The sequence below is a fragment of the Arachis stenosperma genome, chromosome 6 (assembly GCF_014773155.1).
Source record: "Arachis stenosperma cultivar V10309 chromosome 6, arast.V10309.gnm1.PFL2, whole genome shotgun sequence".
Lineage (NCBI taxonomy): Eukaryota > Viridiplantae > Streptophyta > Magnoliopsida > Fabales > Fabaceae > Arachis > Arachis stenosperma.
Window position 1 is genome coordinate 135,695,022 of NC_080382.1, and position 23,799 is coordinate 135,718,820.

Below are 23,799 nucleotides of genomic sequence, written 5' to 3' on the forward strand. Positions count from 1 at the left end.
AGTAAAAAATGTGTGTTTGTCGGGTATCCTTTTGGACAAAAAGGATGGAAATTATTTAACTTGGAAAAAGAAGTTTTCTTTGTTTCTCGTGACATTCATTTTGTTGAAGATATGTTTCCCTTCAAAGCGGATCAGGTTTTGGAACCAAGGATTGAAGATATTGGACATCCTATGACAGAAACAATTGTTGAAAAAGATACACACAACGAGACCAGTACTCCACACTTGAATGACTGTGCTGGGGACTCTCTTATTGAAGAACCTATTGACCAACAAGGGGGACATGAGCTCAATGAAGAGATTGAAGAGTACATCACTGACGATGCATCGAAACCAAGTGTAGTAGAAACAACATCGATTTCTGATCTACCACTAGTCACGATGGACGTTCCATTTGGTCGGGGTCACCGCATGAAGACACCCTTAGTTAGGTTGCGCGATTTTGTCTTTGTTGCTATGATAGCAATAAGCCCTACCAACCAACCTCCCTCTCCATCAAAATCTTCAGGTGTGTCCTATCCTATACAAAATTTTGTGAATTATAATTCCTTTTCCAAACAACACCACAGTTTTCTTGCCTCTCTCCAGACAGAACAGGAGCCTTTATTTTTCTCTCAAGCAGTTAGAGATGAGCATTGGCGCAAAGCGATGTCCCAAGAAATTCATGCACTTCAACTCAATGACACTTGGAAGCTCACAACCCTTCCTCCAGGAAAGAAAACACATGGGTGTAAGTGAGTTTATTAAATTAAATACAACTCTGACGAGACAATAAAGAGGTTCAATGCAAAACTGGTAATTTTGGAAAATAATCAAGTGAAAGACTTGGATTACAATAAAACATTTTCTCCAGTGGTAAAGATGGTAACAATTTGCACAACACTCGCAATGGCAGCAGCCCAAGATTGAGAACTCCACCAAATGGATGTCCATCATGCATTTCTTTATGGAAAACTTAATGAGGACGTTTACATGAAACTTCTCCCTAGTTTTCAAGTGTCTCAACATGAACTGGTTTGTAAACTTCAAAAATCTCTCCGGACTGCGACAAGCTCCACGATGCTGGTTTGCAAAACTTTCATCTGCTCTCCTTCGATATGGTTTCAAGCAATCCCTAAAGGACCATTCCTTGTTTAGCCTTCGCCACAATAGCGTGCAATTGGTAGTTTTGGTATATGTTGATGACCTTGTAATTGCAGGAAATGATGGTGCTGCAATTCAGCATTTCAAAGAGTATTTACACATGTTTAGAGTATTTTCACATGAAAGATTTAGGCCGGCTGAAATACTTCTTGGGAGTTGAGGTTCCCAGATCTCCGACTGAAATCTTTCTGTGCCAAAGAAAATATGCTTTGGATATAATCACCGAAACAGGACTTCTAGGTGCTAAGCCTGTAGAACACCGTGCGAAGAGAATCATCGACTGGGGTCAGCTACAGGTTCTCTTTTATCCGATCCTAGCATATATCGTCAACTTGTTGGAAGACTAATTTATTTATGTTTTACTCGGCCTTATCTGGCCTATATGTTGTCCAAGTTCAAGCAAAATTCACGCATCGAACACTGGCAAGCTGCTTTGCGTGTTGTACGCTATTTAAAGGGACATCCTGGACAAGGAGTTCTTCTCCCAAAAGAGAATGATTTGCGGCTCTATGGATGGTGTGATTCCGATTGGCTAGTTGTCCACTCACTCGCAAGTCAATCACAGGCTAGTTCATCTAGCTTGGTAACTCACCAATATCTTGGGAGACTCAGAGACAGTGTCTGCCTCGAGGCTGAATATCGTTCAATGGCTCAAACAACAAAAGAATTGAAGCGGATTAAAGATATACTCTCCTCTCTATACGTGCCTCATCATGCCCCCATTGATCTCTATTGCGACAGTCAAGCAGCTAGTTTTTCATAAACGCACAAGGCACATTGAAGTAGATTGTCATCTTGTTCGGATGAGATCGTGCACCAACGCCTCTTTCTATCTTATGTTCCCACTCAAACTCAGTTGGCCGACCTTTTTACTAAAGCTCTTAGTGCCAAAAAGTTTGAGGCAATATTGATCAAGTTAGGCATTAAAAACTTGCATGCTCCAACTTGAGGGGGGTATTAATGGATAATTTAGATATACATAAAAATATTATATTAATAATATATCTATAATTTAAGTATAAATATGGTATTCCAAAAAATACTCTCATATATATCTTTATTAGGATAGAAAATTATGCATTTTAATTTGTTATTATCGTAAATTATATTTTTTAAGATAAAAAATATTTGATATAATTTCATATTAAAAGTCATATATATATATATATATGTGTGTGTTTATGACTAATAGAAGAACAGGTTGAATTTTTTACAAAATAACAAGATTAATTAATATTACCCCATTAGTTACCTGCTATCCACATCATTATTCCCTTCATGCCCTTCTTCTTTCTCGGAAAAGCGATCTTTGATAATAAGCAATTGTATAAGCATCCCATAAAAGTTTTCAAAGTGCACATTACTATAAATTCGGTGAAAAGAAAATTCTTTTCAAAGATGATCTCTCAAACAAGGTGAGATTATAAATTCGGTGAAAATCATGCTATATATAGAATTGGCATTTTTCTTAATGTTGCCTTCAATAATTTTCAGGTGGACAAAATTGAAGACTATTAAATTCATAAGCTCTAGGCCTAAGCCTCTTGCACTCTATGTCTTTTCCAAAGATAAGACACTGCAGAATAGAATGATATCTGAAACATCTTCTGGCAGTTTAACTTTCAATGATGCAATTCTATAAGTATTTTTCTATCTACTCTTGATCCTTAATTTCACATGCTTCAAAAATGTTATATATGAACATTGATTTAGAATAATGTGTAGTATGCAGCGGATTCTCTACCATTTGGTGGAGTTGGAGAAAGTGGATTTGGAATGTAACATGAGAAGTTCTCTTTTGACACATTCAGCAGCCAAAAGGCAGTAGTTAGAAGAAGCTTCCTCACTGATTTCTGGTATAGGTATTCACCATGGACACTGAACAAGTTTCAGCTTCTTGAGGTCTCTTACAACTATGATTATTTGGGGTTGCTCCTTGTCTTGCTTGGCCTAAAGACACCATCAAAACACAGATCATATTTCGCTAACCTACCCCTGATTACTTTCACCATCATTAGTATTATTATTTATTTATTTAAAAGTGATTAAGAAATCAAGATTCTTAGGTTGATTGCTTGATCAGCTTAGCAATATTTATTGAGGACAACCAGACTGGATCTGAGATCACAAAAGTTTAGAAGATTGTTCAATGGTAGTTTTAAACTTAAGTAATTAATCAACCTTCAAGGAATATATAGATAGATATAGTGACATGGCAGGTTAGCTTTTAATATTCTTGTTGCTTATGATCTTCATTTGTCCATCTGCCAAGAACATTTGAAGCCTAATTTACTATATTAAATTCTACAATTTTCTCATCCTAGATATGTGTTCTCTGTTTTGATTTTCTCTTCTAAGTTTGTTAAATTTTTCTTACCCCAATTAAAATTTTACGTTTGTTGTTGTTGTTGCAGTGCTTCAGCTTTCTTTGTGACTCAGCACTGCGTGCATTGGCAAGAGATGGAAGAACAGTGATAGCTTCCATTCATCAACCAAGCAGTGAAGTGTTTGAACTCTTTGATCAATTCTACTTGCTCTCTGATGGCAAAACTGTTTACTTTGGCCAAGCTTCTGAGGCATACGAGGTACCAATCTACCAATAATAATACTATTTCTAAATTCTTAAAATTATTCATTTGTATGTGATTGATTGTGAGCATTATTATGCTGCATGGTTTCAACAGTTCTTTGCGCAAGCTGGTTTTTCATGCCCTGCTTTGAGGAATCCATCAGATCATTTCCTTAGATGCATCAACTCTGACTTTGACAAAGTCAAATCAACTCTTAAGGGGTCCATGAAACTTAGGGTATTATTATTCTACTCATCTTTATGCATGTCATAATCTTGACTATTGTAACATTTTAGTTTCATTCTTTTTAAGATTGTGGTTCTGATCAGTCCATATTTATGACAATGAGTTTATATAACTATATGTTCCTTAACTAAAATGTTTTAACTTTGTTATCTCAGTTTGAGGGAAGTGATTATCCCTTGGAAAAGATCACTACTGCTGAAGCTATCGGGACTCTTATTGATTACTACCGCACTTCTCATCATTCTTATGCTGCAATACAGAAATTCGATGAGATATCCAAAGTTGTAAGTACAGAAAGTACATAAATTTTATTTTTTAAAATAGTACCCAAACACAGTCTTATTGCTATTAATATCAACTAAACCAAACTTAGCACTAAGCAAATGAGTGATCTCTTTTTTTTTTTTCATAATTTTCTGCAGAAAGGAACAGTGCTTGATACAAGAGGAAGCCAAGCTAGCTTCTTAATGTAGTCTTACACGTTAACAAAGCTCTCCTTCATTAAAATGTCTAGGGACTTTGGTTACTATTGGCTTTGTCCTGCACTTCTTGAGATTTATCACAAGGGTAGTCACAGACAACTAAATTTGGAAATATATATTATATATTTATATTTCTTTAAATAATAAATAACAGGTCATTAAAATTAGATAAATCATTGTTTCAACAAATATTTTTAGGTATCAAAACTAAATTATAAATATTGATACATGAGTCTATCTTTTCACTCATTTTTTAACATTGATTTTTTAGTAGTATATTTTTTACCCACTTCTAACGCTATTCTTTCTTCGTAAATCTTTTATTCTTTGCTTCGATCATGAAAGGATTGAAGCCATATGGTATTTTTATTTTTTTAAAAAATTCTCGTATTTTTTATACGTTAAGATCATGTTTTTTCTATTGATTACTTAGATTACTACTTCATATAAATTAATTATTTTAAATAAAATATAATTGACAAGATACCTCATTTATATTAATAATAGTTCAAGTAATCAATAGAAAAAATATTATTTTAACATATAAAAAATAAGAATACCATATGACTTCAATTCTTCCATGTTAGAAACAAGAATAAGAGATTTACAAAGGAATAGTAAATGAAGTGAGTTGAAAAGATAGATTACAAAAAAAGAATAGTGTTAAAAGTGAGTGAAAAGATAGAGTAATGCATCAATATTTATAGCTTATTTTTTATACCTAAAAACATTTGTTGAAATAATGACTTATCTAATCTTAATAACCTGTTATTTATTATATAAATGTATAATATATAGTTTGTCAGTAAAATTTTACGCTTTCAAACTCCTTTTAAGATACTGGAATGGAATAAAGTGTAGATGAAGAAGATACTGGAGGTTCCAACTTCCAAGTACATGATTTGAGTTTGATTCAATTATTCACATCTATTTATCTATTTCTGACTTTCTGTATTGTAACCCATAACTATGACAAAAATAAAATAATAATAATAATAATAATAAAGATAAAAAGGTATATGATGGTGGAGTGGTGTTAGAAAGTGGAATACAGTGGCGAGGAGAACAATGTGGGTATGGGTAAGGGAGGCGGTGGCAACTGAAATAGTGAAATTACTTGAAGAAAGCACTGATTATGTGCATTGAAAGATTTTGATTAAATTATTTTTTTCCTCTTAATCCTTATTCATTAGTCGAAAAAGTGGTTGCTCTAACAAAATTTTAAAAATTTGAATTTAAAATTATTTGATTACAGAAAAATATTATTCTAACAATTTACATATTATCGACGTTTTCTTTTATTAATTTTTTAAAATTAAATTTTGTATTTTTTATTATTCATTAAAATAGAAAAGGTATAAAAAATTAATTTTTAATTAGTCAATACTAGTTTATTTTAATTTTTTTAATATTTAGTATTTATAATTTAAGAAATAGAATTAAAATTTATAATTTAGGATCTAAAAATTAAAATAATATAATTTTAAAAAATTAATTAATTTTAACCCAAAAAAATAATTTCCTAACATTTTTTATTAAAATATTATTTCCTAATATTAATATGTATAATAAATTATAGATATCTAATCATTTGAGTAATTTGATAAGCACTTAGCCTTTTAAAAAAATAAAAAGTCACATTCTTCTATTACCATTAAGTGTTAAGGCCATGCCGTTTTTGCTTCCAACTATCTTTTTACTGAAACTATCAAATTTTTAATTTAAAAATATTTTAATTTTTTTAATTAACTTATTCATTTATATTAATGAATAAATATTTTAGAGATATCAGCTACAATTAAGGTATATCTTTTAACATCAGATCAAGTCTAATAGAAAAAAATGCTAAGCATTATAAAAAAAGAAAAAGTTTTCGTTCATTGTCAATAATCAAAATAATAATGCAACAACAGTTTGTACAAGAAAACAGAAAAGATTTATGAGTCCATGCAAACGACTACTAAAGTTGCAATGTTATAGAGAATGGAAGAAGACAGTAATTTTTTTGCTGTAACAGATTTAAAATTGAAGGGAAAATGGGCATTTATTATATTGTTGATAATTTAAAAAAAAATATATTTTCTTCTTTTGCGATAGCAACAAAACAAAATATTATTTTTAACATATCAAACTAGAAATTAATTTTAATGCCGTGTTAGTATAAAATAGTTTAATAAAATTATTAATAACTGAATTATTATTTTGGCCCCCCACCAGGAACCAATCATTAAGCACATAGAGAATAATAATGTAATCACTAATCAAGGTGATGACTAATCACACTTTGAATGATATTCTAAGTTAGGGATAATGAAGATAAATAATAGATGTTCAGATACAATAGCATATATTACTAAACACTATGTCCACAACTTTTTAACAGATGTGGTCCACAACTCCACATTAATCCGTGAACCAATTTTAGATGCTAAGGCTCCTTCTTTCATCAAAGAAGGAAAATGGTTCAAAGCAGTAGTAACTAGTAACTGTGCCATTCCTCCTCTTTCCATCATTCCTTCTTCCAAGCCCAGCACATGGCATGTCCATAAAAGTTCATTGTGGCAAACCTTATTCAGGAAGCTTACTCTCTTCTTTGTTATAATATTATGCAATAAAATCCTTATTATATATCATACATGACGCATGTGATCGATCCTCTCTTCCCCCTTGCAATTAATTACATACCTATTGCGTGCAAGTACTTTCCGTTTACTTGCTGGCATAAGAATTAACAAAGATGATGGATGGAGCGGGAAAAACGTTTTCTTTTTGCTATACTGTATATAATGTTCCAACAGGCAGTACCAGCGTCTGGCTCCTTTTTATGGAAGTAGAAACAATAAAGAGTACGTATATGCCTACATCAATTATTGAGTGTTCGAAATGATAAGTCTCACACAAAAAAATTTTGCCTGTCTTTTTTCTTTATTTTAGAAAATAAACCCCAAGATTTGAATTATTGGAATGATACCTATAACTTATTTACACGAATGGATCATTGTTCTAATGCTGAAAATATCAATTGTTAACTGAAATTTTATAAAAGATTGAGTTTTAAATTTATTTCGGTATGGATCGTAAAACAATTACAAGAACTATTTAGATTATATATGGATCATTAATAGTATAATTTCTGATTCAAATATCAATAAATTATAATTTTTATTCATGTAATTTAAAATTGATGGTAATTAGTGGCTAAAAGAAGGGGGTTGAATCTTAACTTATTTTTTTACTGAATATTAATATCTGATTTTTCAAAGAATTTTTAGGAGATTTTTCTGCTTTTGTCTCGTGTCGAGTTGAAACATTTTTGTTTTTGTCTCCTAATAAACATAAACAAAGAAAGAAAGAGAGAAGAAGAAATAACACCACATATATCCTGGTTCAGCTACTAGGTGCATTGTAAGAACTACCCATTCCTATTTGAGACAAATCTAGATTCTAATCCCAATCTAAATTTGACTTAGACTCAAACCAAGTTTTCAACAGCAAAGTGCTAACCCAACTTACAAGAGAATCTCTACAGGATCATCAAACACAAAAGAAAGATGTACAAAAAAACTCTGAAACATCTATGATTTTTTTTCTAATTTGAGCACTGACTTTTTCTTCTCACTGGCTTTTGCTTACAAACCTATCTTTTCAGTGACTTTTTCTTCGTAATCTATCTTTTCACTCCCTTCCAACACTACTCCTTCTTTCTAAATCTCTTATTCTTGCTTCGAACAATAACTTGGAAGGATTGAAGATATATAATATTCTTTTTTTTGTTGTATTTTCAAGTTTAGTCGTCTGTGAATGCATTTGTGATAAATCACAACGAGAAGTGCAGGACAAAATCGCGTTAACATACAGATAACAGCTCTTGCATCTATTTTGGTCGCTAGTACAATTGGTGTTTGTGTCTCTCTTGTTGGCAATACCTACCATCAGCCCAGAAAAGGATTTCTTCATTGTAATTAAGGTCTTTGCTGCGGATGTCATCTTAGACACTCGTTTCATCCATGTGTTGTCGGATGCATTCAAAAATCTAATCTTGCCTTGTTTGGACGATCATCCTTAAAAAATTTTCTTTTCACTGAGTTTGTGTCAATATGCATTGCAATGAAAACTCTTATGGCTAATACCTATGCAACCGCATATTTAAAAAAAAAAAAACATTCTCAAGATGCACAATTGGAGTTGTAGGTGTGGAGAATGAAAAAAGACATGCAATCGATAATGATGTGAATCTTCACTCGCATAGAACACATGACCATACATCTATGTCTGTTCCCACCAGTCCTCGGAACTCCTTCTATATCGAATAATATCATAGATAACTAATATGATAATATTAACCAATATTTATTAATATTAAAAAAAAATGGTGTTGTCAACGTGAAATGTAAGTAGCTTTCTTCTCATTTATCAAGAATGTCATCTTTTTTAAATTATAAAACATTGTATATTACGTGATTTTACTATCAGCAATGAAATTGCAAATCTACTCTAATTATTTAAGAAAATTTTGATTTAGAGGTATTGAAGATGGGAATAGTTATGCATTCCGTAGTAATAGGAATCACTTTGGAGCATCAACAAGTTTACAAACAATAAAACTTTTGGCTGTTACTTTGTCTTTTCATCAATTCTTTGAGAGTATGGGACTTGAAAGTTGTATAAATCAGGTACTACATTAATTATTAGAAATTAAAAAAATAATTTATTTTATATTTTCATCAAATTTATTTATTATTTAATTTTTTATTTAAATTGAATTTACATATCTAGAAAAAGATATTAGATCCATTAGCATCGTTATAAAAAATAATAAATAAATTATTTTTATAATAAATTTAACTAAATATCTTTTAAGTTTATTATTTTTCACCTACTTTAATAAATTATTGACGCATTTAAATTTCATTTTTACCATTTTTTCTACTTATTTTTAATTTAGTTGTTAATTGTTAAAATTTTTTGTACACATCACATGTTAATAGTTAAGTAATTATTGAAAACTTTTGTTGCCTAATAAAAGCATAAATTATTTTAAAAAAAAAAATCAAATTATGTGCACCGAAAAGTTAAAAGAAATAAACACTTTTTTAAAAAATATTTATATTATTTTCCTGATATTTGTATATTGATAAAAATTATTTCAGGCAAGATTTAGAAAGTTGTTGGTTATAATTATGGGATTGTTCTTTTCTCTAACTACACTAATAAAAATTACAATTGGCATAAAAATCTCTAACGTTTATGATGATAATAGTCCAACGACTCTTATTGTGGAAGGAATTTTTAACGTAGCTTCAGTTGGAATTCTAATATACATGGCACTTGTCTTCTTGCTGCTGATTTTATGATTTCAAAGATGCAGACAAATATTAAACTTTAAATATAAGTAAATATTTTTCTTCTTTTATGAGTTAGTTTCATGTCTCTTATTGTTAAATGGGCATAAGGCCAATTAAGTTGCGTTATTCTCCCGTTGTCAAATGTAGGTTTTAGGTTTATCTTTTTTCCTTCAACAAGTTCTTGCATTTGTACATCTTGATTCTTACGCAATAAGAACCAAGAAGTAGTATAAATGAAAGTACTCATTGAAGGAAGAAAGATAAATCTAAAAAGATAAACTTAAAACTTATATTTGACAATAGGAGAATAATACAACTTAATTGGCCTTATGCCAATTTAGCAATAAGAGACATAAACCAGCTTCTAAAAGAAGAAAAATATTGGTCCATATTTAAAGTTTACTATTTTTCTGCATCTTTAAACTCATAAAATCAGCACCAAGAAAATCTACAAGTACCATGTATATTAGAATTTCAACTGAATTAAAAACTCCTCTCACAATAAGGGCAGTTAGACTCTTATCATCATAAACATTAGAAATTTTTATACCAATTGCAATTTCTAATAGTTTAGCTAGAGAAAAGAACAATCCCATAATTATAACCGACTTCCTAAATTTTACTTAAAATAATTTTTATCAATATATAAATATCAGAAAAATAATATAAATATTTTTTAAAAAAGTATTTATTTCTTTTAACTTTTCATATTAGGTGCACATAATCTGATTATTTTTTAAATAATTTATGCTTTTTTTTAGGCAATAAAAACTTCAATAATTACTTAACTATTAATAGTTTGTGTACAAAAATTTTTAACAATTAAATCTAACTAAATTTAAAATAAGTAGAGAAAATGATAAAAGTAAAGTTTAAATGCATGAATAAAATAGGTAAAAAATAATAAACTTAAAAGATATTTAGTTAAATTTATTACAAAAATAATTTATTTATTATTTTTTAAAACGATGCAAATGAGTCTAACTTTTTTTGGATATATTTAAATCCAACTTAAATGAAAAAATTAAATAATAAATAGATCCAATGAAAATATAAAATAAATTATTTTTTAAATTTCTAATAATTAAAGTAGTACCTGAATTATACAACTTCTAAGTCCTATATTCAACGAATTGATAAAAAGTCAAAGCAGCAACCTAAAATTTTATTGTTTGTGAACTCGTTGATGCTTTCAATGTAATTTCTATATTACGAAATACACAACTATTCTCATCTCCAATAGCTATAAATCAAATTCTTCTTGAATAATTATTACAAAAATAATTAGAGTAGATTTAAAATTGTTGATAGTAAAATTACATAATATAATACAATGTTTTATAATTTTTAAAAAAATAACATTCGTAGATAAATAAGAAGAAAACTATTCTACTTTGACAACACTATTTTTTTCTTAATATTGATAAATATTGATTAATATTACCACATTAGCTACTTTACCTGTGATATCACTCGATGCCGAAGGATTCCAAAGATGCATAACCATGTGTTCCATAAGAGTGAAGATTCACGTTATTATCGACTGTATGTCTTTTTTCGTTCTCCACATCTACAAACTCAGATTATGCATCTTAAAAATGTTTTTTTTTTTGAAAATACGCGATTGCATAGACATCAACCATAAGAGTTCTCATTGCAGTGCATATTGACACAAACATAGTAAAAAGAAAATCTTTTTAAGAATGATCGTCCAAATAAGGAGGTTAGATTTTCAAATGCATCCGACAACACATGAATGAAATCAGTGGCTAAGATGACGCCCGCAAAGTTCTTAATTATGAAGAAGTCATTCTCTGAACTGATAGCAAGTATAATTTTGCCAATAAAAGAGAGACAAATTCTAATTGTACTAGCTACCAGAATAGACACAAGCTACTATTTGTATGTTAACGCATTGCTTTGCCCTGCACTTCCTGTGATTTATCACAAGTGCAATCACAGACAACTAAACTTAAAATATATATTATATATTTTTAAAGGGGTAAGTATGGTTTTGATCTTTAAAGTTTTTTGTCAAAATCGAAACCGTCCTGGTCTAATTTTCGATTTAAAATCATTTTTAACGTTTTTTTCGTATTAAAATCGTCATTTTTAATAAAAAATTTTATATTATTCCTAAACTATCCCTATTTCTATTTTAATAATAAAAGTGATAAAAAAAAAGGTATACGAAGGGGGAGGGGAGGGGAGGGGAGGGGAGGGGAGGGGAGGGGAAGGGAAGAGGGGAAGGGGGGAGGAGGACGGCGCGGCGAAGCTTGGAGCTGCCGTCGCCGAAAGAAAGGAGAAAAAGAAAAGGGGGAGAAATAGGGAGAAGGGGGGAGAGAAGGGGTCGTCGTCGCCGCCGCTCCTCGCCCTTGTCGTTACCGCTTCGCCCTCCTCGTCGATCTGTTTCTGCTCCTCCTCCTCGCCCTCGTCGCCGCCTCGCCCCCGCCTCGCCCTCCTCATCGTCATCGGCTTTCACTCCGCTGCTCCTCACCACCTCGCCGCTGCGCCTCGCCGCCTCTGCTTCTTGCTTCGATCTCTGTTTCGCTTCTTCTGCTTATTGATTTGTTGAATCATTGTTGGCTTTGTTCTTGTTGAATCTGATTTGATTTCTGAATTGTTGTTGGTTTTGTTGAATCTGATTTTTGTTATTATATTTTTAATTTGTTAATGGAAGAAGTTGCTGTTGTTTGGTGTTCTTAGCGTTGGTATTGGTGGTGGTGTTTGTGTTGGTGGTGGTGGTGGTGGTGGTGGTTGTGTTAGTTTTGGTGTTGGTGTTGATGTTGGTGTTCGTGGTGGTGGACGAGGTAATTGTGTTGGTAGTGGTGAGGGTATTTCTGTCCAAAAAAATTAAAAGGACGATTTTAATATGAAAAAAACGTTAAAGACGATTTTAAATCGAAAATTAGATGAAGAACGATTTTGATTCTGACGAAAAACTTTAAGAACCAAAATCATAATTACCCCTTTTTTAAATAATAAATAACAGGTCATTAAGATTAGGTAGGTCATTGTTCTAACAAATGTTTTTAGGTATCAAAACCAAAGCTATAAATATTGATGTATGAATCTATTTTTTCACTCACTTCTAAAACTACTATTTCTTCTTAGTCTATCTTGTCACTCACTTCTAACACTATTCTTTCCTAGATCTCTTATTATTGTTTTTAACATGAAAAGATTGAAGCCATGTGGTATTCTTATTTTTTAAAATAATTTTCATATTTTTTATATGTTAAAATAATATTTTTTTTATTGATTACTTGAATTACAATTTCATTTAAATTGTGTATCTTGTCAATTATATTTTATTTAAAATAATTAATTTATACAAAATATAACCCTTTTAAATAAAGATATAAAAAAATATATTATATGTTAGCATATGTATAACTAAATTATTTAAATAATATAAAAAAATAATTTTATATTTTTCATTCAATTAAAAATTTTATCTTTTTATAATATTTATGACATAAAAAACAAGTATTTAATAAACTTTAATTGAGTGAGAAATATAAAATTATTTTTTTATTTTTTTATATTCTTTAAAGAATTTAGTTATACACATATTAATATATAATATTTTTTTATTTTTATTTAAAAGTGTTATATTTTGTATAAATTAATTATTTAAAATTAAATATAATTAACAAGATACATCATTTATATGAAATAGTAGTTCAAGTAATCAATAAAAAAAATATCTTACCAATATTTTTCAAAAATAAGAATATCATGTGACTTCAATTCTTCCATGTTAGAAACAAGAATAAGAGATTTACGAAGAAGTAGTGTTAGAAGTGAGTGAAAAGATAGTCTACGAAAAAAGAACAGTGTTAGAAGTGAGTGAAAAGATAGACTCATGCATCAATATTTATAGCTTTAGTTTTGATACCTAAAAATATTTGTTGAAACAATGACCTACCTAATCTTAATGACCTGTTATTTATTATTTAAAAGAAATATAAATGTATAATATATATTTTTTTAAGAGTTAAATATCAAAGTAGTCTTGAACTTACATTCGAGCCTTAAAGAAATTGTCCTCTGGGACTCATAGTAGCCCTTAAAATAATTTTTATCCATCCTTACCATTGTGGAGGACTTGAAACGACGTCGTTTTGTATTTAGTAAAAAAAAAACCAATCACCTCATCTGCTAGCGTCATTTCAGATTCATAGAGAAGCGGATTCAACATTTGCTTGACCTGTTAGAAATAACGCAAAAGAACAATGAAGCTAGGATCACTAAAATTAATCGGACGTAAGCAGAGACGTAGATGAACACTACAACAAATCATATTTTAGTGGCGAATATCACTTATTAAGTGTTCGTAGAGCAGACTTCTGTAGGGCTAGTTGTTTTTTGATATCATGAAAAACAGAGTGAAAATCTAATATCATGAAAAACAGTGAAAATCTAAGTAAATTGACACAATAGGATTGCGTTATGTGCTACCTCTTGGCGTTCTACAAAGCCTGTGCTGTCCAAATCATAGAGCCTAAATGAAACTGCAAGAGAATTGCAAAACCTAACATATGAGTTTCACAATCGAAATCTACTTTATTCCGAAAACGGGTTAGGATTCAATCTTCAACTTACAATCAATCTTGTCTTCCAGTGGTGCATTTGGGTGGAAGACATTGACAGATCGAACAAAGTCATCAAAGTCAATTACTCCCTTCCTCTTAAAATCAAATAGATCAAAGATCTGCATGCAGTAAAATTCTAATGTCAAAAGGACATTCAGTTAACTGAAATGACTAATGCTTGGAGATAACATGACAAACAATGAAATTTATTACTAAGTAGCAACTAGCGAAGACTCAAAAAACACTGATTTCTATATGAAAATTTAAATATGGAGATGCATGTGCCTTTATATCTAAAAGAATACTGACCTCTAACTAAGTGTGTCATCATAAGCATTTATGTTTCAGGTATTAAAGGGATTAAGAAATTGAGTTTCTTCCGAAAGTATATGGCGATAGAACAATGTCTTCATTAACCTATTTGCATTGCAAATCATCGATTTAACAAAGTACATTTGTGATGCTAGATAGGCATTCACTCATGCATGCAAGAAACCATAAAAATGAAGGCCTTATTCATAAACCAGACGCATGCGGTATGTATAGTACCCGATTGGCAAAGATATTCTCCTTTTTCCTATTCTTGAAGATTGCCAATTGAAATTCTTCCTGCAAAGAAAGAACACTGTAATCAAAGAACAGACTATGAAATGAATGTGAAGAACAAATAGAAATAAAAATTATTGGTAATTGTATAAGCAATTCATCATGATACTGTGTGACAGATTCTATTTAAGAAAATGAAAAGCACAAAAAACAATATAGTATATTGTTGATCATTCATATCAAGAAATAAAAAAAGCACACCAAATATCTCATAATAAAATGAACATCACAGAATAGATGCCATAAATACAACTATATTTGAGATTAAGAGGAAAACGCATTTGCTATATGGTACCTTGCTTATTAGATCATCATCAACAAACGAACTGTTTATGCTCTTAAATAGTTCAAAAAGTGCTTCAACTTCACTGACAGTGACTGTAAAACCAAAATTTGCTGTAAGTTTAAACTACTAAACTGGCATGAAGGCTTGAAAAATAGAGATAGAGCCAATTCCATAACAAATATAAAACAAGATGATTCTGTTTTTCAATAACTAATAGACCAGAACACCGGTAAAGCATATGAACCAACCAATTGGAATTGAAATTTGGAGAGGGAAAAAATTTAAAGGAAAAATAAGGAAGAAAACTATAACTAAGTCAGCAATATTTTTGAGTACATGTTGAGCACACAGGAATGACTCTCATTTTTTTTATTTATTATTTATCTTGTAATAAGCTCTATTCCTACGATGTTGAGTTGTTTTTTTTAAATGATAATATATATGAACAAAGTCTAAAACTAATGGATATACTAAAGTATTTGTAATATATTAAGGGTATGTCTAAAACGAGCACAACCATTATGTGTTTATTGGATACGCCACATTTATATAGACCATTAGATTTGATTAGATGAAAATCAAAGGCTAATATGAAAGAAGAGCATTGATGAACTCTAATAAATACAGAATATCCTAGTATATAAATAAATATTTTAAATGACAATACTTTAAATGGTAACAGAATCTTTTATTCTTAAATAATTAAATATAAAATATATAAATATAAAAATATGAATATTCTTTATTCAATAAGATTAATTATTGTGCAAGAAATTTTTATAATATTAAAAAATCTTATTAAAATAAAATTTTAAACGATAATATAAAAATATAAAATAATTAAAATTTTATTTTATATTACTTGACAAATAATTAGATTATTATATTTAAAATTTATTAATTAACTAATTTTGTTAAAGATATTATTATATAAAATAATTTTTCATCAAAATATTTTAAAAATATAATTTATTTAAAATATTATATATAATACATGAAAATATTAACTTTTTTATTTTTTTCATTTTTTAAAAAAAAATAATATAGTTCTAAAAACATGCCTATCATATTATATATTTATTTATATTAGTAAGATCTAAACTAATCAAGCTTACGAAATTAAAAATATAAAACATATAAATACAAAAAAAAATAAAAGTATTTTGAAAATATTATGACATTTGTAAGACATAAACTAAACATATAGGTCTTACTTATATTAGTATGATTTAAACTAATCAAGCTTACGTAATTAAAAATATAAAACATATAAATACAAAAAAATAAAATAAAAGTATTTTAAAAATATTATGACATTTGTACACTTTTCATATATATATATATATGGTAAATTCTACTCTATTTTTTATATTTTAACATGTAAATTACCCTTTATGACATATCACTTTTTAATTGGTTATTATGTTAACTATGATTAAGTTATTTTGTAATTAAAAAATTATTTAAAATAATAAATGTATAATTTGATAAAATACTAAAAACTGAATATTTACTCTCTGTAACTTCGTTATTTCTCTCTCTGATTGCTCTGTTGTGTTGATTTCAATTTGTAATGGATCTATGATTAGTTAAAGAGAGTGTATTTGATCGTGCTGCTATTTTATAGTTGTCTTTTGCTCTTTAGTTCACATAATTTGTGTCACATATAAATTTTTTATTATCAGGATGCATTAATCTATAATTTAAGGTTGTGATAACTATTGCATATATTAAAGTGATGCTTGAATTAGATATGCATTTAATCCATCCGTCTATTAGAATTTAAATTGGACTATATCAATTAGTTCAAAGTCGTACACAAGATCCGTTGCATTAGATATTCAAAGGATACTTGCATCTTTACTCTCCGTCTTGCTTCGAGTTACGGTGTGCTTTTAACGCGCTTTGAGTGATGAAGAAACAGTGGAAGGGAGGAAATATATTTCACTCAACACAGAAAGTGTTTTTCAATGGAAGGGTGGAACAAATTTAAGTAATAATGATTTGGTAAAAGAATATATATTTATTTTTTAATATTTACAAAAATTATATAATTATCTATCTTAAAAAAATATTTAATTATAAGATGGTCCTACTTTAGTTAAGATGTTAATTCTCATTGAGTTAAATTAACTCAAATTAAAATTAAACATCTAATTAAATGTGTCACGTCATAGAGGCTAATTTACATGTTGTTTTAGAGAATGTTTAGTAAAATTCACCTATATATATAAATTTGGTCGAGTTAGAGAATAAAAAATTTAACTAAAACAATACAAAAATACTTGAAAATAATAAAAATAAAAAATATCTTATTATAAATATATAATTTTAAATATTATATATATATGAAACTTTAAATGTTAATTTTAATAAATGAAAAATATTTATTTTTTATATTTGTTACACTTGCTTCATTGCGCTACGGTTTTAAATAAGCTTTCTTTTAAAACTTTGGCTCATTAGTAGTTAATATTTTTCGAAAATTCTAATTCATGTATTAGGAAATTCATGAGTAGTTGTAGTCACTTTGATTTTTGGTATTTTGTTAGAATATGGCATGTGATTAAACATTTTTTTTTGTGACAACTTTACAAAGGTTAGATTAATTGATTTAAAATTATTAGTCATTGTCTAAATTTTTTAAAATTATTTATGAATTTTATAAGATTTTAATACGAAAATTTAAAAAAATAATAGATTGTTGAACAAAATGTAGATATATCTCTCATAAGTCAATATTACCTCAAAAGTTACGTCAATCTCTATATCTCAATGTCAAGCTACGTCAGCAAAGTCAGGTGGAGCATCCGCTAAATCATCAGCAAAGCATGTCAAACTACGTCAATAAGGCAGGTGGAGCATCCGGTAGATCATCATCAGGACCATCAGCAAAGCCAGGTGGACCATCAGCAGGATTATCAACACCATCAGCAAAACCATCCGAACCATCAGAGTTGTCATCACTCGCTGGGGAGGACTGGAAGGGATGATGACAGCAGCCTCCTCTCGGACTGGGAGAGGAGGGCATGAGACCGATCGAGATACAACTGTAAATCTAACCCCCGCAAGAAAGAGCTCATAGTCATCAGCTACAAAGTCCCCAAAGTCAAGGTGGAAAAACCTCAGTCGAACCAGCAAATCTCGTAGGGAAATTCCCTGAGCAGAGAAATGACAATCCTAGCCTGCTCTACAGTCGTATCAACGAAAACAACGAAAAGAACTCGATACACCCCTCCTTCGTAGCGTAAATCACAAGTCAGAATTTCCAAATGTGTCCAATCAGTCATAATGTCTAACAAAAGATAGATAAATATTAGTGCATAAGAATTCATGCACAATACTATTTGTTGATCTATGAAAAACTAATATTAGTAGATTTTAACACTAATATCAAAACAAATAACCTTAATCACAACACTAGTATTAAAATAGATCAAATAAATTAATAAATTTTTAGTGAAATTTATATTTATATTAATATTAATAATGGTATATAATTAAAATATAATTGATTTGAAAAATAGATATTTATTTATACTATTTAATTAATCTTTCTCAGCCATTGTGCTTCTTAATATTCTTTGTGACAAATATTAATTATATAGTATAAATAAATATCTATTTTTCAAATCAATTATATTTTAATTACATACCATTATTAATATTAATATAAATATAAATTTTACTAAAAAATTATTAATTTATTTGATCTATTTCAATGCTAGTATTGTAATTAAGGTTATTTGTTTTGATATTAGTGTTAAAATCTACTAATATTAGTTTTTCTTAGATCAACAAATAGTATTGTGCATGAATTCTTCTGCACTAATGTTTATCTATCTTTTGTTAGACATTATGGCTTATTGGACACATTTGTAGATTCTGACTCGTGATTTACGCTACGAAGGAGGGATGTATCGGTCTCTTTTTGTTGTTTTCGTCGATACTGACTGTAGAGCAGGCTAGGATTGTCATTTCTCTGCTCAGGGGAATTCCCCTACTGGATTTGAAGGCTAGATTGAGGTTTTTCCACCTTGACTTTGGGGACTTTGTAGCTGATAACTATGAGCTCTTTCTTGCGGGGGTCTTAGATTTACAGTTGTATCTCGACTAGCCTCATGCCCCTTCTTCCAGTCCCAGAGGAGACTGCTGTCATCATCCCTTCCAGTCCTCCCCCAACGAGTGATGACAACTCTGATGATTCGGATGGCTTTGCTGATGGTCTTGGTTTTGCTGATGGTCCTATGGTCCTGCTGATGGTCCTGATGATGATCTACCGGATGCTCCACCTGGCTTTGTTGACGTAGCTTGACATGCTTTGCTGATGGTCCTGCTGATGATCCTGATGATGATCTACTGGATGCTCCACCTGGCTTTGCTGACGTAGCTTGACATTGAGATGTAGAGATTTACGTAGCTTTTGACATTGAGATGTAGAGATTTTTAATGTAGAGATTTTTGACATTAAGATGTAGAGATTTTTGAGGTGATATTGACTAGTGAGAGATATATCTTCACTTTGTTCACCAATCTATTATTTTTTTTAATCTTCGTATTAAAACCTTACAAAATTTATAAATAATTTTAAAATTTAGACAATGACCAATAATTTTAAATCATTTAATCTAACCTTTATAAAGTTGTCACAAAAAAAATGTTTGATCACATGCCATGTTCTAACAAAATACCAAAAATCAAAGTGACTACAACTACCCATAAATTTCTTAATACATGAATTAGAATTCTCGAAAAATATTAACTACTAATGAGCCAAAGTTTTAAAAGAAAGCTTATTTAAAACAGCAGCGCAATGAAGCAAGTGTAACAAATATAAAAAATAAATATTTTTTATTTATTAAAATTAACATTTAAAGTTTCATATATATAATATTTAAAATTATATATTTATAATAAGATTATTTTTTATTTTTATTATTTTCAAGTATTTTTTTATTGTTTTAGTTAAATTTTTTATTCTTTAACTCGACCAAATTTATATATATATAGGTGAATTTTACCAAATTTCCTCTAAAACAATATATAAATTAGCCTCTATGACGACACATTTAATTAGATGTTTAATTTTAATTTGAGTTAATTTAACTCAATGAGAATTAACATCTTAACTAGAGTAGGACCATCTTATAATTAAATATTTTTTTAAGATAAATAATTATATAATTTTTGTAAATATTAAAAAATAAATATATATTCTTTTACCAAATCATTATTACTTAAATTCGTTCCACCCTTCCATTGAAAAACACCTTCTATGTTGAGTGAAATATATTTCCTCCCTTCCATTGTTTCTTCATCACTCAAAGCGCGTTGAAAGCACACTGTAACTCGAAGCAGGACGAAGAGTAAAGATGCAAATATCCTTTGAATATCTAATGTAACGGATCTTGTGTACGATCCAATGATCCATAGCCATTCCAAAGAACGTCTTTGAACTAATTGATATATCTAATTTAAATTCTAATAGACGGATTAAATGCATATCTAATTCAAGCATCACTATAATATATGCAATAGTTATCACAACCCTAAATCATAGATTAATGCATCCTAATAATAAAAAATTTATATGTGACAGGAAATTATGTGAACTAAAGAGCAAAAGACAACTACAAAATAGCAGTACGATCAAATACACTCTCTTTAACTAATCGCAGATCCATTACAAATTGAAATCAACACAGAAGAGCAATCAGAGAGAGAAACAACGAAGTTACAGAGAGTAAATATTCAGTTTTTAGTATTTTATCAAATTATACATTTATTCTTTTAAATAATTTTTTAATTACAAAATAACTTAATCATAGTTAAAATAATAACCAATTAAAAAGTGATATGTCATAAAGGGTAATTTACATGTTAAAATATAAAAAATAGAGTAGAATTTACATGTCCAAAATACTTTTATTTTATTTTTTTTGTATTTATATGTTTTATATTTTTAATTACGTAAGCTTGATTAGTTTAGGTCATACTAATATAACAAATATCATAATATATCCAAAATACTTTTATTTTTTTTGTATTTATATGTTTTATATTTTTAATTACGTAAGTTTGATTAGTTTAGATCTTACTAATATAAGTAAATATGTAATATGATGTTTTTAGAATTATATTATTTTTTTAAAAAAATTGAAAAAAATAAAAAAGTTAATATTTTCATGTATTATATATAATATTTTAAATAAACTATATTTTTAAAATATTTTGATAAAAAATTATTTTATATAATAATATCTTTAACAAAATTAGTTAATTAATAAATTTTGAATATAATAATCTAATTATTTGTTAAGTAATATAAAATAAAATTTTAATTATTTTATATTTTTATGTTACAGTTTAAAATTTTATTTTAATAAGATTTTTTAATATTATAAAAATTTCTTGCACAATAATTAATCTTATTGAATAAAGAATATTTATATTTTTGTATTTATATATTTTATATTTAATTATTTAAGAATAAAAGATTCTGTTACCATTTAAAGTATTGTGTATTAAAGTATCGTCATTTAAAATATTTATTTATGTACTAGAATATTCTGTATTTATTAGAATTCATCAATGCTTTTCTTCCATATTAGCCTTTGATTTTCATCTAATCAAATCTAATGGTCTATATAAATGTGGCGTATCCAATAAACACATAATGGTTGTGTTCGTTTTAGACATACCCTATATTAAGGTATTTAACAAAACTAGAAGTCACCACCAACTTTATAAATTAAAATAGTCTCAATTTCACTATGCACCTTATAAATAATATCCTTTATGTTCATATATCACTCCCACAAGGCCAACCGAACATTAAGTCATGATATATGTGAATATACATCATGTATATTTTTTAATTGCTCTACCATATCATCATATGTTATGTTTTTCTTTGTATACAAGAATTTTTCTGTAGGATAAAAAATTGTTTGTACTCATCTAGGCACTAAGTTAATTGCTGTTATCTCTTAAACTATAAGATCTTTAGCTAGTGAATAGTGATGAGTTAGAAACACAAAAGAACATGATGAATATAGCTAAAAAAGAGAGCATAGATGGTGACTTTTGTAAAACTCGAGTCTAAACATATAATAATGATACAGGTAGACATCACAGTACAAAGGGAAAGGAATATATAGAGCAGAGGCACCTTGAGATACACCAAATATCTGAAGACACATACAGCTACCGTAGTTTTGCGGATTGGAGGTGAAACAAGAAGAGTAGCAAGTTGTATATACCATATACAGCGCAATAGATCCATGGTTGAAGTCTGTATAACTTTCTTCTTCATTTACCTGAACCAAAAATAAACAAACAAACAAACAAATAAATAAATCTAAGAGCGGTAACTAGGGATAAATTAAAACTGGAGTTACACTCAAAGGGAAGACAGTGAAAAGAAGAAGATCGAACTTATGCACAAATATGTATTGAAACCTCAGATCCAAATCAGGAGTGCAGATCAGAAAATAATAAATAATTATTTTTAGCTGAAAGAGATAATAGAAACTTAACCTTGCAGAAGTTAGTAAAGTGAGACTCCGATCCCGTGAGCCAGATCTGAGAGAGGGAGTAGCGGCTGCTTCGTCCGAAAGAAGGATCGGAGATGAACATGATCCTCATGAATCACAGAAAAACTTAAAACACAGACGTTTTTGGTTATTTACTATTTAGAAAAACTTAAAAGTGGTGACAGGATGGATTGTAAATAACTTGATGCCATAGAAAACACATGCAGCTATTCTTAATCTTTTCAACCTAGCAAGTAGAAGAGGCTAAAAATATTTTATCTGTGATTTGGTTTATATGAAAAATTTCAGAAGGAGAAGGGAAAGTGAAAGGGGAATTGGGGATGGGTTGGAGAAGGGGAAGTCGAAGGAAAAGGGAAAAAGCCTCAGATTGGGGAAGGAGAAGAGGAAGGAAAAGGGAAAGAAGAACTGGGGATGGGAAGGGAAAGGGAATGGTTTACATTATTTGAGTTTGATTCAATTATTCACATCTATTTATATTGTAAACCATAACTTTGACAAAAATAAAAAAGGGTATATGTTGGTGCCTGGTGGAGTGGTGTTAGACAGTGAAATACAGTGGCGAGGAGAACTGTATTGGTGGTGGCAGCTGAAGAAAGTACTGAATTGGTTCACAACAGTAACCAATCGTTAAGCACATAGAGAAGTTTGTTTGAAGAAGGACAAAACAGATGTGGTCCACAACTCCACATTAACCCGTGAACCAATTTTAGATGCTAAGCCTCCTCCTTTCATCAAAGAAGGAAAATGGTTCAAAGCAATAGTGACTAGTAACTGTGCCATTCCTCTTTAATAGAAACTTGAATAGAAAAAATAAACAAAATCGTTTTCAGACAAGGAAAATTGTGCAAAGTTATTGTTGACCTTGATAAAATAATAGAAACATGAGTTTTTTTTTTTTAACTGAGTTTTAAAGAAGTATATAGAAAAGTCGTTTTGCTTCTCCAAAAAGTAACGAAAAAGCACATTG

The 23,799-nt window shown here is 29.1% G+C and overlaps 1 protein-coding gene across 3 annotated transcripts; it reads right to left on the bottom strand.

The window, feature by feature from the left end:
* Positions 1 to 10,887: 10,887 nt before the first annotated feature.
* On the bottom strand, positions 10,888 to 23,563 carry LOC130935622 (calcineurin B-like protein 1). 3 transcript variants are annotated; one of them, XM_057865451.1, is made up of 8 exons: positions 22,816 to 23,563; positions 22,448 to 22,595; positions 15,286 to 15,368; positions 14,934 to 14,993; positions 14,395 to 14,503; positions 14,251 to 14,303; positions 13,943 to 13,999; positions 10,888 to 11,356 (listed from the first exon to the last, which is right to left on the bottom strand). In XM_057865451.1, the coding sequence occupies exons 1-8, from the start codon at positions 22,921 to 22,923 to the stop codon at positions 11,315 to 11,317; spliced, it is 660 nt and encodes a 219-aa protein (XP_057721434.1). In that variant the 5' UTR covers positions 22,924 to 23,563; the 3' UTR covers positions 10,888 to 11,314. The 3 variants fall into 3 exon arrangements, with proteins under 3 accessions (XP_057721434.1, XP_057721432.1, XP_057721433.1); XM_057865449.1 differs by lacking the exon at positions 10,888 to 11,356 and adding an exon at positions 11,959 to 12,626; XM_057865450.1 differs by lacking the exon at positions 10,888 to 11,356 and having other exon boundaries at positions 13,457 to 13,999.
* Positions 23,564 to 23,799: the final 236 nt, after the last annotated feature.

Bases quoted from the DNA above. Each gene is read 5' to 3' on its own strand.
- LOC130935622 (XM_057865449.1), bottom strand. From the start codon at position 22,923: ATGAGGATCATGTTCATCTCCGATCCTTCTTTCGGACGAAGCAGCCGC. The intron at 15,369-22,447 runs GTGCCTCTGCTC...TTGGTTTTACAG, and splicing joins GATATTTGGTGTATCTCAAG to TCACTGTCAGTGAAGTTGAA. The intron at 14,304-14,394 runs GTAAGTTGAAGA...ATTCTCTTGCAG, and splicing joins ACTGGAAGACAAGATTGATT to TTTCATTTAGGCTCTATGAT.